Source organism: Rhea americana, unplaced genomic scaffold (genome assembly GCF_003343005.1).
Source record: "Rhea americana isolate MKP2758 unplaced genomic scaffold, rheAme1 scaffold_168, whole genome shotgun sequence".
Taxonomy (NCBI): Eukaryota; Metazoa; Chordata; class Aves; order Rheiformes; family Rheidae; genus Rhea; species Rhea americana.
Window position 1 is genome coordinate 1634335 of NW_028185794.1, and position 18982 is coordinate 1653316.

At 40.8% G+C, this 18982-nt stretch overlaps 1 protein-coding gene across 6 annotated transcripts in view; it reads left to right on the forward strand.

The window, feature by feature from the left end:
* The window catches only part of NEO1 (neogenin 1), a 131707-nt gene that overhangs the window by 83130 nt on the left and 29595 nt on the right, over positions 1–18982 (forward strand). For 4 of the 6 annotated variants that reach the window (XM_085300739.1, XM_085300745.1, XM_085300740.1 and 1 more), the window contains exons 7-16: positions 1635–1854; positions 5222–5376; positions 6206–6354; positions 7057–7195; positions 10129–10178; positions 11047–11191; positions 12142–12252; positions 15907–16101; positions 16530–16625; positions 17867–18090. In XM_085300739.1, the coding sequence (XP_085156865.1) occupies positions 1635–1854; positions 5222–5376; positions 6206–6354; positions 7057–7195; positions 10129–10178; positions 11047–11191; positions 12142–12252; positions 15907–16101; positions 16530–16625; positions 17867–18090 (1484 nt within the window). The remainder of the gene's footprint in view (positions 1–1634; positions 1855–5221; positions 5377–6205; positions 6355–7056; positions 7196–10128; positions 10179–11046; positions 11192–12141; positions 12253–15906; positions 16102–16529; positions 16626–17866; positions 18091–18982) is intronic. The other 2 variants (XM_085300741.1, XM_085300742.1) reach the window with 2 other exon arrangements.

An 18982-nucleotide genomic window follows, 5' to 3' on the forward strand; every position in this document is an offset into this window, starting at 1 on the left:
GGTCTTGCATAGAGTATTGTTTYGTATGAAACAATGAATTGTTTCGTAGTCCTGGCCACATAACTTTATTATATTGTGCAAGTCTGATTAAAGCAAATGTTTTATTCTTTCACCATTGTCAGCAGTTGCCTAAGAAATGGAAAATGAGAGTTCTGCCAGATCAAGACCTACACGTGGATGATTCTTTGACTGAAAATGTTTTCTAGAATTTAAAGTCAAGCTATTCTTAATGAYAGGCTTCTGAATGCAGTAGAGATGTTCTCAGATATCTGCCTGAAGGTAGTCCCTGGGTTTCGTTGTTCAGATAACTTCTGTTTCGATCACTGTTTTTGTGTGCAGTTTCCTSCTTGTCTATCATGGCACAAGTTCATATATTCCAGCCGTACTGTAGGTGGAGGTGCTGCAGCTCGCAACAAAAACTGCTCGTCCCGGACTTMTTTTTGGAGAGTATCTGAGCCACTTCAGTTAGTTCCCATAATTAATGAGCAAATAAATGTATTTTGCAGCATAGACTCCAGCATGGAAAATGTCATCATATGATTTAAGCTTGATAAACGATTACGCATCTGCTTCATCTGAAAAATTCAGAGTAACCTGAACTGTAAGCGTTACCAATTGTGCTTCCTGTAATACTCTGTGGTAACTGGGGCCCYGCTGCTCAGAATATTACTGTTAGATTTACTGGAGGGTCGGAGAGATTGCTTTAATAGGATTTGCAGAACGACTATTTGTATGTCACAGCTTTTGCTCTTAGCTTGCCAGCCTTCTCATGCAATAATCCTAGAGATTTAGCCTAGCTTTGAAAGAGTAACACAGAAAGACATATGTGACTTACCACCACAAAAAAAAAGCCTATAAAATTGTCTTGTAGCATGAAGCAAGAGTTTTTTTATGCTTGTTAGTATCTTTTTAAGAAGTTGTGATGTGTGTTATGAGAGGGAGGAAGAACACTAATGAAAAGAAAATACTGACTTCAGTAGAAATTAGGAAAGAGCCTCTCTTTCCTCAGGCGTATGAAGTCTGTCAGCACGACTTACCCATTGGTAGCAATAGACCCCAACCAGTTCAGAAAGCAGCTATTATGTAAAGTGACTTCAGTTTTCGATTGCACAACCTGGATAAGTTTGCATTGCTTTAATGAATTTTATATACTCCATCTATCTTTTTTATGATTGAGAATAGTATAAATTAATCTTACATGTTAATGAGATAAAGTAGAAAATTAGGTCTGGATGTGGTTTTGAAAAAAATAACGCAAGTTTTTATTCGCAAATGTTTGGTATCACATCTGGTTTACAAAGAAGTGAAAATATTGTTTGCCACTGGTATGTCCTCTTAGGAGGTCATATTTTATCCTCAGTTTTCACCCTTCCCTTTCCCTTGCCACTTCCATTACAGTGGAGATTTGGTCTGCTTGCTCTACAGTGACGTGTCCTTTAGTATTTCCCATTAGTTTTCAGTAGTTACCTTGGCCCGCATGTCAGCCTTCAGTTTAATGGCCTTTTTTGTGTGTTCATTTTGTTTTGTTTCCCATCGTGGTTTTGTTTATTTCTTTTGTTTTTTTTCCCTGTTTTCTTTTTTTAAACCGTGGTGGTGTTTGCCCTTCATATTCCCCAATGTTTGCACATGACAAGATGTTGCCATCCCAACATTACCTCCCACTTCACTGACCAGTGCCACTAATGACCATCTAGCACCAGCAACAACTGGACCACTGCCTTCAGCCCCACGGGATGTTGTGGCCACCCTCGTCTCCACTCGCTTCATCAGACTGACGTGGCGGACACCCGCATCAGACCCTCAAGGAGACAACCTCACCTATTCAATCTTCTACACCAAGGAAGGTATAAACAGGTAAAGATCTATCTGTGTACAATGGGTTGTTCTCGCTCGTGGCTCCTCTTGGTGCTAGCTTTGCTTAGGACTCGAAAGCTTTAGCCTTTAAACCCCTAAATGGTGAGGGCTGCGGGGATGGGGGGGCGAGTGTGATCCCTTCCCTCCTGCCACCCCCTTCTTGGAAATGATCGGAGGAAATAATTTTTAATCACTTAATTTAATCACTTCATTCACTTATGTTCATCTTATATCTATATGATTCACAGAAAATATTTTATAAGAGTGGGCTTAAATAGTTTGATCTTAAAGCATTCTTGCGGACACTGTGCATATTTTTGATTGACTGCAAACAGTTGCTACCTGCTTTTAGCAGACTGCTTAGAAACTAAAAGCGTTCATAGACTGTAACACTTCTTCAGGAATACTGACACTGCTATACGTGCCATGTACTGTAGGATACYGCCACCAGATAATACACGTGCTATTTGAGATAGAGCAGTCACTTCATGCCTTCAAACCACTTAAACGTGGTTTGATTGCAGAGAAAACCATGTGGCAGGGGTGAGTAAATGCTGATTCTCCTCCAGCAGTCATTGCAAATAGGAACTACACAAATGGGAAGCGTTTATGAATTTTGACGCGCTATCCCAACGGTTTAATGCAATCTACCCATTTTTTCTTACTGATAGGATCGGCCGCTCAGAATTGAAGTTTCAAATTTTTGTGGTAAAATGAAAATCTTTGGTTGGAGGTGTTGGAGCTAACAATCATTTTAAACAGTACTTAATAAATTACAAATTAGTTTGATTATCAGATTTATTACTCACCAGGAAAACATCTGTCTACTTAGTGACTAGAGCGTGAAACTCAAAGTTAAGAAAGGTATACGAAAAGAATATAAAACACATACTATTCATGGTGAATTTCCATAGCTTTTTTTCTATTCTGTGGATGGACATCTTGTCCAGGTTCATGCATGACAACTAACGGAGGCAAGTGGTAAATGTTTTTTATGCCTCACAAGTGGTGTTCTGCTTCCTTGCTTTGGTAGTGTTCATTCCTACTGGAGGTATTTTAAGTGAGACAGGAAAAATGGAAGTGTCCTGCTGGCCATTCTTACCGCCTGCCTTTCCTCCTCCAGATTTCTGGTTGCAGCTGCTCTACCAGCTGAGTCTTCCGGAAGTGATTTGCTGGAGGTGGCTTCATGCCCCTCCCTCAACGGGGTCTTGCTTTTGCAGGGGGGAAAGTTCATCCCCTTCCGCCACATACGAGACTGAGGAAGCCTGGCTAGTGTTCCTGTTGTCAGAAGCGTGGTGCAGAATGAAGGGAAAGAGGCATCCCATAGCTGCTGGTGGATACCTTGGGAAAAAAATGACAGGACCACCTGCTGACAGCGCTGATTCCAGTCCTTGCAAAGCAGTCCTCCAGGGTTCAGTTAACGTGGTCTGCAGAGAATTTACACAGCAAGGTTCCTAAGCGGTTGCTTATACGTATGCAAGTGGTTTCATTGACTTCAGGGAGATCTTTGCCTCAGTGGTTTTCTGGATCAGGGTTCAAAGTAGGATCCAGAAGCCTTTTATTAGCACATACTGATTATTTTCTAACCTCTGCTGCTACTCTGTCTTTTTGTAAGTTTTTTGATATGCCCGATAAAGGTGGCAGTATCATACATTTCGCATATAGGTATGAAAATACTGCTAAATCCTGACATTAAGTGTGGATTTAGAGAATGAGAATATTAAAACTTAAAAAAAGAAAAAAATTAGTTGAGAGCAAGTAATTCGAAGGACTTGGCTGTCTATCTGTATTAGCATCCTCCACCTTCCCAGTGAAGACAAGTATGGATGCTMTTTGGTTCATCCTATAAATTAGATATGACCTGATGGCCCGTGTCAGTTCATCAAGGGATGAATTTTGGTGCAATTAAGCCATGAGTAAAATGCATTGCGCGTGATAGGAGAACAGTAGTTAAAACTGAGCTGAGTATTCCCTTCTACCTGGAAGGTCAGATCTTGTAGTCAAATTTGAGAGGATGTTTGAAGGTAAAGCTCAAGGAAGTTCAAATCTTGAACATATTGGAAGTGATGCTAACATCTCCTGCCTTCCCAAACCCAGCTGATTTTTAAAAGGGACAAAAGCTGAGGTGGAAAACTTTGTAGAGGTTTACCTTTATTAGCAGTAAAGATGGAGATCTTTACGAGATCTTTTTTAGATATTTGTCTTTATTTATCTCTTTCTTAGAGGTAAAGAATGAAGATCTCCCAAAGTTTTTTCAAACTGCCCATCCCTATAGCTTTTTTCCCTTAAGTACTTGATAGCTATTTTAAACTTTAGCRCTAGTTTACGGAGCTTTCTAATGGGGAATTAAGCTGGAATGAGGTAGAATAGCCGTAATGCCGTGTCGGGTGGTGGAGCTGCTCGTATCGAGCATCCGGTGCGCTACCTACTACGCCTACCTGAACCCATCGGAGCTCGGCAGCGGTGCTCAAGGCTCCCCAAGGAAGAGCATAAACGGGAGATTCATGTGGCACTTAGATTAATCGCAGCATTTCTATAACACGCTGTCGGGAGGGAAGGCACAGCTCCCAGTTATTACTGCAAACTGCAGCGCTTAGRCATCTCTGTGTGGAGTTAGATGAATGTTGTCTGTCCATTAAAATAACGTGGGGTTTTATTTGTAATTTTAAATAACAACCTTGGATTGCTGACTTCTTTGTAGATAAAATCAGTGAATGTGTATGCACTTGAGGTATAAAGTGCAAAATGTTTTGCATGGCAATGAGAGATGAATGTTATTCCTCAGCTGTGAATCAGCTGGCACTTATTCTGGGTTTACCAAAACCAGTCATTATCGCTAAGATGAGGCTTAAAGGAAACTAGCCAGCTCTAAGAGCGTTTGCAACCAAACACGTTGCACTTGCTATAGCCGGAAAAGTTAGTGCTGGAAAATATTTTATATTTTTCCCTGTGCCCCTGTTGCGTTCTGTAGAGAGTGTGCTACTTCTTTGCTGTGTCTCTTTCTTACAGAAAATACTTTATAAAGATGAGGAGAAWTTTTTGTAGACATTTTTAATTCAGGATATAACATAGCACATATATATTTATTTTATACAAATATATATATATATATAGGGCCAGGCCGAACTGCCGCCCTTGGCACCCCCTGAGCCCGCGCCAGGCCAGGCCTTGCGGCAGATTTTGGCAGATTATTATTAGTGTATAATTGGCGGGACACAATCAAGCTCATCATTAACACATGAGATGTATTCAAAGAGGATACACCTTAGATTCGTTCCAGTATCAGCTGCTGTTCTATCCCCCCCCCGCCCCGATCCTCTTACTAATCCATGATTGTTTCCATGCCCCAACCTTTGGTTTCCTAAAGGGAACGTGTCGAAAACACAAGTCGTCCTGGAGAGACGCAAGTGACGATCCAGAACCTGATGCCGGAAACAGTTTATGTCTTTAGAGTTGTGGCTCAAAATAAACATGGTCCCGGCGAGAGCTCCGTGCCCTTGAAGGTGGCAACTCAGCCCGAGGGTAAGCTGTAAATCTCTCTAGTGGTCCTGACTTTGTGAGAGATTTTCTTTTTTTCTCCCCCCTCCCCCATTGCTGACCTTTTTTCCAGAATAAGTTGATGCTCTCCAGCAGTAGCAACACACTTGCAGACCTTACTAGTAAAGTTTCAAAATGGTTTTCCAGGTTACCATGTTGGTAAGCTTGCGTGATTTATTCTGGAAATAAAGTACATGAATCTTTTAAAAGATGCTTTGCAATATTAATATTTCTATTTGTGTTTGTATTGCAACTCAAATGGCTTTAATATTTTCAGATTAAAATGCGTTAATTTAAAGTTAAAGCCAAGGGAAGTAATGCAAATTTTAAAACAGTAAAGGTTATTTAGTCATTGTTTAAGAAATAGAGTTTATAAAATCAAAAAAAAACCCAGGCTTAAGCTCAAGTGTGCCTTGGTGAGGTAACGCTCTTTGCACATTGCCCGTGTACGATGCTCGAGCGTCGACTGTGGCGGTAGTGTCTCGCCCTTAGGACTCCTGATAGGACTTTCCTTGCAAAATCCTCTAAACTTTCTGTTATAGAAGGAACACTTTAAATCCCTGTCGATGGGGGGAAAAAAAAAAGAGGAAAAGAAAAACTTAAAATGAATTGTTGACGTTCTGCTAAGATCACTGAGGACAAAACAAAAGTCCGGCTCGGGGAGCTGCCCCCCTATCCTACCCATGCAAAAAGCTGCAGCGCGAGCCTGTCCCGCCCTTGCTGGTTGCCTGGGACGTTGCCTCCAAGCTCTTCAGCAACGCAAAATGTCACAGTTACGTTTGGTGACCAGCGTAGTTCTGTGCTTGCATTTCAGTTCAGCTTCCTGGTCCAGCACCCAATATTCGAGCGTACGCCAGCTCGCCCACTTCGGTTACTGTCACGTGGGAAACGCCGCTGTCTGGCAACGGGGAGATCCAGAACTACAAGCTCTATTACATGGAGAAGGGCCAGGACAACGAGCAGGTACAGAAGTTAGCCCTTTCCGTGTGGCGTGCAATGCCATTGACAGCATTTCTTCCTTGATAGTGTTTTTACTTTAAATTTTTGGAAAGGCCTTGCCAAGCATTCATTTTTCTGATGAGCTGTAGCCTAAAATACAGAAATAATGAAAATTAAAAGCCCAGTTGCCCCCTGAGAAATAATTGTAACTTTGAGATAATTAATGTCAGGCTCTTCATTTTGCATGCAATTGCGCGTGCATATTATTCCAGCTTTTATGAAAAAAAGCTGAGGGAGGCTTTTTTGCTTCTCTCAAGTATATTTTCTTAGCATTTTGAACAATTTTGACATCACTTTTTGAAACGGGGATGAGTTGTGTTCCTCAGAATTACTTTTTTGAGTTCTGCATCCCACTATTCAAAATATAGTATCAATTTTAGCTAATAGGCAACTTTGCAAGATCCCTTTTCATTTACAGACCCTGTGTCCATGTTATGAGTTAAATCACATAGGTGGAACTTCCATTTTGCAAACCCAGCGTTAGTCTCTTTAAAAATCCTGTGTTTAAAAACACAGTTAAACTGTGTTTAACTGTACATGCTACAGAATGGTCTCAGTCCTGCTTCTGATGTTGAATGTTACTGTCCTGAGACTCTGAAACATTTATAATAGTTGTAGACCTGATTCAGATCTTGACTTACATAATATCTATTTGTTTATGAACAGGATGTTGATGTAGGAGGCCTCTCCTATACCATTAATGGATTAAAGAAATACACAGAGTATAGTTTCCGAGTGGTCGCTTACAATAAACACGGTCCTGGAGTCTCTACCCAAGACGTTGTTGTACGCACGCTGTCAGACGGTAAGCTGCTTTTCTTCAGTTTTTTTGTAGGAAAAAACCCGTATGGTTATTTCTTTTCAGTGGATTCTTAAGTTTTTTGTTGAGTGTTGCCCTGTTTCATCGATAATGTGGTTGCTGCCTATGCCTGTGCATGCCGAATGTGCCCCTTGAGGCTTTCTGAATTGAGTGCAGGAGAATTACCATACCTGCAAAAGTATCTGTTGTGCTAATAATGAAATAACAACGTCCTTAATTTCAACATCAGTAGTGTATTTCATGGGTTATTGTCTCTAAAAAGTATTAAGAATGGGCAGAAACAAAATGTTCAACCCAACAGCTCCAAATTATTTCTTAGCTTCTATCATATTTTTATGTATGAGCAGACTTTTGTCTTTGGAGTACTGTTACTTTACTTGAATGTAGTTGTTCGGGAAGAAGTGTATTTTAGCTTGGACTCCAGCAGAGATACTATTAAATCAATTGTATATAATACTGAAAGCAGGGAGTGGTAACAGCATTTTCTGTAAGCCAAATAAAAGAGTAATGTGAACAAATACGGATATATGAACGATTGTGGAATGACCAGAGTTTACATGAACTTCTATTTTTAATATAAAATTTGAAATGTAGATAAGAACGGTCAGACCAAAAATCAGCCTAGCCTGGAATCCTGTCTCCATGAGCAGCCAAAAGCAGATGTAACCAGATGCTTTTAAAAATAGAGGTAGAGAGTAGCAAAATTGCATTAAAGATGTAAGTCTGTAATTCTTAGAATTTGACAGGCTTTTTTGGCTTACTGTAATCTCCGAGATGACATTTTTGGGGTAGAGTGGTCTTGCTCCTCAGTGGTAATCCTCTGTTCAGAAGCATCGTTTGGTGTGTGGAGTTAGGACCATTTTTTCCATCTATGTAACTTTACTTGGAGTTTCATCTGCCACCTTAACCTCCAAACACTAAATCTCCTGAGGTCTTTCTGCAGTTCTTTCCTGTCAGATCTTGTCTATACTATCCAGCAGTGCACCAATCATCCGCTTTTCATCACTTCTGTGTTAAATAAAGGTCTCAGTAATACCACTGTGAAACTCCGCCAGTGATCTTCCACCACATAGGCTCCTGTCCTCTTTTTCCTTTCTTTTAACAGTAATTTATTCAGATGACAACTTCCTATCCGTTGGTTGCTTAGGATCTTGGGTGAACTGCTCCAGAGGGAGGTCCTTGAGGACCTTCCTTTAAAAAAGTGACATTGTCTCTTGGCAAATATGTCATATTTCTCCATATATCTATAAATTCCTTGCTTTATTATGGCTTCAGTTTATTTGTCCAGTATAGATGTGCGGCTCACTACCTGAAGTTTCCAGTGTTTTTTCCCACAGAACTCCTTTTAAAAATTGGCATCAAGTTTACCTTCTCCCAGTCCTTGGGTATCAAGATACCTCTAAGCGAGAGGTTATAACCTGCCCTTAGTCCTGCAGCTGTTTCATTCCCAAATGCCCATAGAACTCTTGGGTGAGTAGCATCTAATCCCAGCAAAGTGCCGTTGTGCCTCCATTATGTTAGACTCTTCCATAATCCCTTCTGTTGACACCTCAGTTTGAGAGCTCATGTAAATCCCTTGTAAGGGATGTCATGGAAGCCTCTTCTCTTCCTTCCAGTCAGTTCAAATGCAAAGAAGTTAGTTTGGATGTCCGTATCTTTTTTTTTTCCTTCTGACTTACCCTGATCATCTGCTAACTGCATAGTCTCTGATGGACTTCCTGCTCCTTATTTGTTGAAGAAGAATTTATTATTAGTTTGGATGTTATCTACAAGTTGTTCCCTAAATTCTTTTTGGCCTGAGTTACATTTCTACATTTAACCGGTAGGAATTTATTCTCTACGTGTGACAGGCCTTTAGCTTTCAGAAGGACATCATGTTGCTTCTAACAGTCTTATGACCCTGCTGCTTAACTATGCTGTTCTGCTTCTACAATTTCTCAGATCTTGTTGGATGAGTCTCCATCCTGTGTTTTCTTAATTGTGATGTCTCTAAACAATCTCCATGCCTCCTACAAGGATTTTGTTCTTAGTTGCTACCTTTAGCTTCTTTTTAACAAGCTTCCTTGTTTTTGTGTAGGTTTGTGCTCTTAATCTATGTACGTTATGGTGGTTTGTTGCAGAACAGCTTTTCAGATAATAACATGTTGAAGTAGGGCTTATGTGCTGCTCATTGCCAAGGACTGCTTCTCTTCCTATGCTCTTCTTGATCTTTAGGTAGTAATCATTTATCACAGTTAGAAGTGTAATCTCTGTATTGCACCCTGATGAAGGCCATTTGCCTTACTGTCTTGACTGTACGGTCTTGTGTCGTGGTCCTCCCGATTGGGTGGCTGCATAACATTTGCCGAGTCTTTTCACCATGGGAGTGCTGCAACAAGGGGTTCCTGGGTCTCRGATTCTCTTACGTGGCCTTTCTGTCTAATGGACTTCAACCATCATGGCCTGCAAGCTGCTACAGCTAACTACAGAATTAACAGATGGGAGAGGTTTAAGAGCAGGAACTGTCATGGTATAAAAACCGTGGCTAGAATTTTAAATGTGGATTCCCAGAATCAARCATCTAAATGAAAGTCTTGATTTTGAAAAGTACTGAACATGATCTCTCTTGCTAGATTTAATGGGAAATGTGATGCTTAGTATCAGGCTTTTTTTATTTAGGTACCTGTGGTATGTAAGGATCTGAATAAAACAMAAATTCATTCTTTGTGATGAAAATAGGTGAACCTCCTAAGCTGAACAGCCACTGTATGTTGTAAAGTACTCATGGTAGATTTTTGTATTTACTTTATACTGTATCTTGAACCAGAATGATTTGTGCTTTCACAGTGGAATGATATCAGRGAGTAGCTGTATGTGGAAATGTAGTATTTGATATAGTATGTGGAAATTTTTGAGTTGTAATTCCTTTAATGTTCTAGTCCCCAGCGCTCCACCACAGAATCTGACCCTGGAGGTGCGCAATTCCAAGGTAAGATGCGGAGAAATTGCTGTTGCTGATGGCTGAATGAAGGTTTGATGGGTCTTGGATCAGCCTATATTGAGAGCTGCTCCAGGTCTTTTTTTCTGCCGTGCTGCTTTCCRGTTGTGTGCGTTTGAGTTACCCAACAGGAGAGAATCTGAATGTGGGGCTGAGACATGAGAAACCCAGCTGTGGGTTGTACGTAACTGAGTGCGGTGAAGATGGCGACAGCGCACCAAAGTTCAGCATGGAGGCTWATTATGAAAGAAAGCAAGGTTTAATGAGGCACAAAAGCCTGAAGCACCAGAGCGTGAATATGTTCCTGTTGATGAACTGCTGTTTGCACTGTGTGTGCTTACATATGCACACTTACTGTGTCCTGGGCCACTTTACAAGAGAAAATGGCATACTTGGTCATTATGACTTTAGTGATTATGACTGGAGATTTAAGAAAAGCTTTTCCAAACCTCTCCTTTTATGAACTACAATTAAAGAAAAACCCCAAACAAAAAAAAAAAAAATCAAAAAACCCTTCATGCCCACAAACTACAGCTCAGATAACTTTTGTACCCCATAAAGAAGGTACCGATTCTTAAAGATGGGTCCTTAGGTAAACGGTATCTTAAGATGGCACAAAGGAAATGGAAAGCAAGAGGCTGATTGTGAACTGAAGTGCTTTGAAATGAACTTTTACTGGCATGTGTATGGCCTGGGGTTTTTTTGCTTTTTAGTTAGCCTACATTTTACATATATGAAAATGAAATGTTTTCTATAGGCAGGCTTTACTGTCTTRTGTTTCATGAAGTATTAGCACTAGAGTAGTTTCTATGGCTGGGTGGGAAGCAATGACCTTGCTATTACCTTCTACCCTCCTCAGAGCATCATGCTACAGTGGCAGCCTCCGCCTGCAGGAGCACACAATGGACAAATCACCGGCTACAAAATTCGCTACCGTAAAGTGTCCCGTAAGAGCGATGTAACGGAGAGCATTGGTGGGACACAGCTTTTTCAGCTAATTGAAGGTAAGCTGATATTTTGCAAGCATTTGTTATCAGAATGCTTTTTTAGTTGCTTGCAGTGGGCTGAGGCTCAGAGACRTGTTTGTCTATGGCACTTACTTTGAAAGAGAACTTTTAAAATGAGTGGCTGTAAGTTCTGAGGTGGTTTGGGCTGGCTAGTGGAAACCGAAGTCTAGCGACTTGTTTCCTAGCCCTCATTTTGCCATTGCTTTGCAGAGTGCATTGGACAAGTCCTTTTAAAACCTTTGCTATATAAAAATATAGGGGTTACGTGGAGGAGAGGGTCCTGAACTCCTTCTGTCTGCCCAAGCTCTAGAAAGTGAAGTATGGAGAAGCACGCTAAAGGAACCAGTCTGGCTGGCTGTTCTGCAGAGCACAATCTAGACGTAATCTAGAGCTAGAACTCCTCCGAGCAGGAGTTGCTTTACACGTGTAACTGCAGTTTTTGCCAGCAGCAAAGCCTGTTTACGAAGTTCAATATATCCAATTTTTGAGAGCATTTTCATGTTGCTTTGGTTATTGCTTGTATGCTCTTGYGAGCCATAAACTAACTCTTTACACATTTTGGTCACTCATCGTCGACACTGTACACCTGTGCTTGGTTACAGGTGTGAGTGGTTCTGAACTGAAAAGTCAAGTCAGGCTGCCAAGGCWGCAAACGATACCTCCTGGTGTCTGCTAGTGACCTGCCGGGAGGCTCTGTGTAGCGTTGCAGCCCCGGTGTCCTCGGTCACAGCTTAGCTGTTGCACCGTATTTGGTGTCGGCTTCCTTGACGGAGCTGTGCTGGGAGTTGTGCCGATTTGCATTCCTGACCTCAGGTTACGCTCAGAGTTGGGGTGAAAGGACATTACTGTCAGCTTGTACTTGTAGTGGCAGTATTTTAATTAGGAGGCGGGATTCCTGTGCTCACAGCTGGAATTCCTGGTCTGATATCYTGGCTCCTCTTTGGTAGGTCTCGAACGCGGTACGGAGTACAGCTTCCGCGTGGCTGCCTTGACTGTTAACGGCACTGGGCCGGCTACTGACTGGCTGTCGGCAGAAACGTTCGAGAGCGATCTAGACGGTAAGGTCGTAAGCGAGAACATATTTGTGACACTAAAGACATCAGAATTCACGAGCAGGGTACAGTAAAGTTTGATTGCCTTCTTAAAGGCAGACATGATTTTGCTCAATTAATTTTGCTGTATTCTAATTGTACAAAGTGTTTTATTTATGTTTAAGTGAAGTTAACGTCTATTTTAACATAAATTTCTTGCTAAGTCAATAAAATGGCTATAAATTAAGTCTTCCTTTACTTTTTAGTGCTGTATGTTAGTGGTATGTTTTTTCCTGGTAAGAAATACCAATTATGAGTGACAACATCAGTGACTCAATATTTATATAATAATATATAATAAGATTTGTATAACAATAATAGCTCAATTTTATATTGTAATAAAATGCTTCCTGTTAATCATGCGGGTGTTTGCCTACTACAAAATGGAAGTAGGAGGATTGTTTCCCTTGAGGGAAGTAAAATCATGGTTATGYGTTACGTAGCACCTAACGTATGCTAACGTGTAACCATTGAAGCATACCTCAAAGAGTTTAGACTAGTGATTTGGTACCAAAGATGCGATGCCGCGACGAGCTAGACATAGCTCCTCTTGACCACRGCATGGATTATGAGTGCCTGCAGTGTGGTTGTAGAGTCGGGAGTCTGAGTGTAACCTGTGATGAGTGTAAGAGAGATGCTGTAGCATGGAAGAAACAGTGGAAAGTGTGCCTGATGCCCATAGGTACTTGCAATCTTACCACTGTATTTTGTGAGTACCACACTTTGTTAAAACATTTTTCCTGTACTTTTGAAGAAAAATATGAGAAAAAAAAAAAGGAAAGAATAAGGAGACGAGGGCATTTGACCCACAGCCATTGTTGCTTTGCGGCTTTAGAGAAAAGGAGACTGATTATATTCTCAATGATTGTAGACCAGTGTAAACTATACATTCTTCCATCAAAAACTTTGTCTCCACCAAAGCTGTAGGTTCATGTTACATGCTGTACAGAGCCTTGTTAACATCTTGTTTTTCCAGTGTAGAGGTTAAGAATAAAAGCAGAAAATATTCTGTGGAAAATACGACTTCTGATAGTTGGTCACATGGCAACCTGACTCTTGCAGAAGAATTAAAATGAGGAAATCTAGGGCTTCTTTCAGAGTCTGTCTAAAAGCAGTTTGAAATTGAGGAAGAAGAGTGTCATTTTTGAAAGCATTGCTATATTATTTTGTGGCAGATCTCTTTGGATCTGCCTACATGTACATGGAGATTCTGAGTAGACTGTACCTATTTCAGAAAGCMGTTTGATCAGTCTTGTTGCACCCAAGTTGCCTTACACTTAGGTTTTTGCAGGCCAGGCGCCCTTTGCTACATTAGAGAGGCTTGAGGGTCCTTCTCGCTTAATTAATGCCACAAGTTGCCACTAATGTCTTCTAGGTCCAGGTGATTTGAAATTTAGTTATGCTGACAGCTGGGAGACAGAATTATAAGAGTCTCAACACTTGCTCCACGCTATTGTGCGATTGCTTCAAGAGCCAACTGATTAAACCCCTTGAGAGCCCGTGTTTCATCTTTGTGTTATGCACAAATTGATGCTCAACCTCATATACGCCCTCTTACTTCTTACTGTCCTTTGCATAACTGCACAAAGCCCGATGTTAACAGCAGAGTTCAGTTTTGTAAGCTATTTAAAGTTTACTTTTTGAAGTGGAAATTGCTTGCATCTGGGGGTGTCTCTTCCTCTACCTGCCTATGGCACAATCCTGTAGCTTTGGAAGACCGCTGGTTCCGCAAGCTGTAGTAGAATTCTGTAAATGGGCAGCACTTACCAAAGGTAACGAAAATGTGCTCGCCTCCCCGGTTAGTGTTAACAGTCCTCTGTGAGAGGAGAGCGTCAGGATTAAATTTAAACAGGGAGAGAGGAAGGAGCAGAAAACATTTCATTCTGTGTYGGTTTTGTAATGTTAGTCATTTTTGGATTGGAATGTTGCAGTCATTACAGGAGATCTAACTTCCTTTATACATATGCATAAACTTCACTATGTATAACGTGATGAAAATTCCCAATTAAAGCAATGTAATACGGTACTCACATCAGTATATGTACACGTATGAGATGTTTGTGCATATGCACGTTGGAAAGGAGAGCTATGTTTCTTATTTTTCTTTCTTTGAAAGGTCATACGGATAATTCTAATACCATGCAATGTATTTACATCTAATCTTGTATTATTTTGGTTCAGTATACATGTAAGGCCTGATTTCTGTTTACTCTATGGCTGCTTTTTTGAATTTAAATAGCATATAATCCACTTTATAGGATTCTCAGTGTCAATGGCAGTCAGACCATTACAATTTTGGGTTAGTTTGTAATTCTGCAGAGTTGGTGCAAGTTCTGCTGTGAATGCAAAAGTTGTTGAACAGTTGTCCAGAATTTATCCCCAAACACACTGATGCTTCTGCAGTTAAAACTTCATCTCTTATATTATGATTCTGTGGCTGTTCTTCATGTAACAGTTGTGAACTTGAAGTGATCGGCTGTGTGAGCTGGAGACCATAAGCTCCTCGAGCTCGCGGGCCAATGCCGTTGTTGTGATCCAAATAATACTGTTGTGGTGGTGCGTTAAATGTTTTTTGATAAATGCAGTGTGTTTCTTTAAAAGGTAATCCCTGCAGGAAGCTGAACTCTCTGAGCTGATTTTATTTTACTGTGGGGAACTCAACTTAGTGTTACATAGGATATTTAATATCTGTCAGCATATGGCTCATGCTAGTGGTCTAACAGAGCTACTTGATTTTTCAAGAAGTTAAACACAGGCAGGGACATCAGGATTTACAGCTGTTCTTTTAGATTGCTTTTAAGTTCTAATTAGCAATAGGGGGGGRAAATCCTTTTAATAAAAATATTAGAGGATTACAGCTGCATACTGCGAAAGTCCTTCTGTTATTAAGGATTCACTAATCCAATAGGGTTGTGATTAGATTTGTGTTGCTTTTTGAGGGTGGGGGAGTGTGAGCATTTGCTGTGGAGTCTGGCTATTTTTTTGCTCCTGTGGTATGGCCATGTAGTCCCTGCATATATTTTGTGAATTATTTAAGAGAGATTCAGAGACTTAAACTGTGAAAAGTAAGGTGGGATGTATACAACAACTCAAAAAAATCTTTGTAGTAAATGCAATATCCAGCTTACTGACAATCGTTAAAGCTTTGGAATATTTTATTTAATCTGATAGCGGAGCTCAGAAACCTTTCTTTCATCATCCGTGTCTTTTCAAGGTAATTATTTTAATGCCCACAAGCAACTAATGTGACAGAACCAAAAGTAGATTGCTTTGTGGATGGGAGGAAAGTGATAAATTTAAAACATATTTTGAAAAATTACAAATGGGAAGGAGCATGCACAAAACCAAAAATCAAAGGCGGCTGCCTTGAAGCAGATCTGATATTCTTCAGTATGACTGCCCTTTCTTTTAAAACTAGTATCTATCGAAATATATTATTATACAAAACTATGCTAATTTTTTCTACTGACTAGAGTTCTTTACTTTCTCTTGTACAATGAAAGTCTCTCCTTTTCTCATTTTAATGCAGAGTAGAAGTGCTACATTTGACTTTATTAGCTTCTTCATGTAATTACCTTTATTTAAGAGAAATCCTTTAAATTCTTCATATTTTCGTAACAGAAACTCGTGTTCCCGAAGTTCCAAGTTCCTTGCACGTCCGCCCACTTGTCACCAGTATTGTAGTCAGCTGGACTCCACCTGAAAACCAGAACATCGTGGTAAGAGGGTACGCTATCGGCTACGGCGTCGGCAGCCCCCATGCGCAGACCATCAAGGTGGACTATAAACAGCGGTATTACACCATTGAGAACTTGGGTAAGGCAAACGAACTAACGTCGGTGCCTAGGTTTTGTCTCTCGCTTACGCTACTGCTTTCTAGTTACGGTGTTACAAATACAACTAAATCATGTCTTTTAAGAGGATCTTCTGCATTGTGGAGATACTATACTGAGACTCTAAACGATTGTTGAATTTATTTTAAATTCGCTTTGCTGTTGATAGAGGAATAGGTAGGGAAAGGAAGACAAAAAAAAAACAGAATGTAAATTCTTGAAGCTTAGCACATTTGGAATTGATGCGTTTGCTTCAGTTCACTTTCAGCTGGAATACCCAAAATAACTAGACTAAATTTGAATTGAGAATGTTCTTGTACGTGACTTCTTTTAGCATGAATRAAGCAGAGAACATGCAGAAGCAAAAAAAGAGTTTGCACTAAAAATCCCCCTGGATTTTTCTTCCTTCAGACCCCAGCTCCCACTACGTCATAACTCTGAAAGCATTTAACAACGTTGGGGAAGGAATCCCTCTGTACGAGAGCGCGGTGACCAGGCCTCACTCAGGTAAAGGCGAGGGGTTGCTGGCGATCMCTAACGTGCCTTCTGCACAGCAGTTGAAAATGCGATGATAGGTAACGTAAGAGTGTTGGTTTTCAGTGCCATCAAGTGCTCTCCGTTTATTTAACTGATTGGCCTTACCGTTCCAGTGATTACCTTGCATGGTTCCTCCATTTATTAAACCACCTAAAATTGATTTTACGGTTAAATTACAAAATGTACCCTTCRACAACTCACGGATGTTCTTATTCAGAAAATTCTTCTGACTTTAGCACAAATCGTAGGAGTGCAGTTTGAAAGGCATTGAGCTTATTTTGCTTTTATACATACATATATACATATATATATATATACACACATACACACACACACACACACACACACACACACACACACACACACACACACACCAGTATAGATTTTGTCTTTTGCACTGTGGTTTTGAATTATTGTGCCTGTATTTTCTGTGTCTAATTCTCAGTCTGCAGTCACTACACTAAACAAGGCCTTGGGTTATTTTTTTTTCATCTTGTAACACATTAATAAAAACTTTAAGCAGAGAGATTCGTTCACAAATGAGGCACTGCTAGTCCCCAGCTCGTTGTGCTACCCGCCGCACTGGTGACGTGATTTAGTGCTTCAGAGATGGGCATTCAAATTTGAACGCTTCCGTATGTCGTAATCTGCTGAARACCAGGAATTCTCACAGGTTTCTAGAGGACACTGAAATTCCAGTTTCTTCAGTTGTTGCAGATTCGTAGGATTCATGGAACTTGATTGTCATTAACATTCTTTAAAAGAGGATGAGAGTTCCCTGTAATTTGTTACGAAGTAGTATTTGCCCATCTGGAACAAGTCCATCTCTTTTTCCTCCTTAATTGTTTTCTGGAGAAGGAATCGGTGGACATTTTGAGGCAAATAAAGTCAAAGTGAAAATCACTRTATTATCCTGGAAGTATGTTGTGATTTCTTAGGTCATAAAGGAACATTAATAAGATTAGGTGTCCAACTTTATGGCTTATGTATGTCACCATTGCCTTAAGAAGGGAACACAGTGCAAGAATGATTTTATTAGCCAGTCTTATGTCACCTATTAACTCTGTCTTTTCTCTCTTTTTCTCCATTTCTCACCTTTTCATTTCATTGTATTACCCTGCATTTCCCCTTTTTTGTTTTTGTTTACATTAAAATGCCACCTTCTCCCTTTTTAATTATAATACACTACTTTTTACCCATCAATTCCCTAGACACTTCCGAAGTTGATTTGTTTGTTATTAATGCTCCATACACTCCAGTGCCAGATCCGTCTCCCATGATGCCACCGGTGGGAGTTCAGGCTTCCATCCTGAGTCACGACACCATCAGGATCACTTGGGCAGACAACTCTCTGCCAAAGAACCAGAAGATCACAGATGCTCGCTACTACACCGTTCGCTGGAAAACCAATATTCCTGCAAACACGAAGTACAAGGTATTGGAATTTCAACGACATGAACGTGGCTGGAGTATTTGAGTGAGAACTTTCACATTCCAGTCGGGGTCAAGTGGAAGTCGAGGGTGAAGCCAGTGGCTTAGAWAGCAGCGTGGGCTTGTGTCCCGTTGTACTTGAGATGGCTGGGTGTGCTCACGTCGGTAGTGCTCGGTTAAATCACCGCTCCGGAGGCTTCTGTAGGTTTGGTGGAAGCAGCCGGTTTTGTGGTCTCTGGTGTGTATGTGTGCGAGATCCTGAYGCGGGTGTTGCGTAGGAGCGAGTGGAAGCGCCGTCTCGTGGAAGCAGGGGAGGAAGACGCTGCCGGGGTGACTTTCCCCTGCGGACGCTGGTTTCAGCCTTGCTGTTTTACCCTGCCATGATCTCTGCATGACAGACGTGGGCRTCCCTGGAGAGCGCGGTGGTGTGGTCTGTGGTACTAGTGGCTTCTCCCCAGTTAGCAGAGGAATCTGAATTTGTGGAGTGAGTCACACACACCCTCAAACCGGAAAATATTTACTCGTGTACTTTTAGTTCGGTTTCCTTTTCCAGAGCTTTTCTGTTCACACCAACTCGATAGTGAAACTTTCCTTTAGGAAGTGAACGGGTGCAAAATAGATAATGCCACCTTTATGATAACCTCAGCTTCCTAGATTTTCAGCTACTGTTTTAATCTGGAGGCTGGATTTGGGAGTAGGTTTTTTCATTTGGAATTTTTTGGTTTTGGTTGGTTGGATTTTTTTTTTTTTTTTTTTTTTTTTTTACTGTTAACAGTTACCTGGAGACCTCAAAAATGCTGACTGTAAATTCCACGTTTGAAACGAGACTCAAAGGAGATGGTTGTTATAATACCCGGCTAGCGGAGCTCCCTTTATGATCTTACAGAGGAATCTTG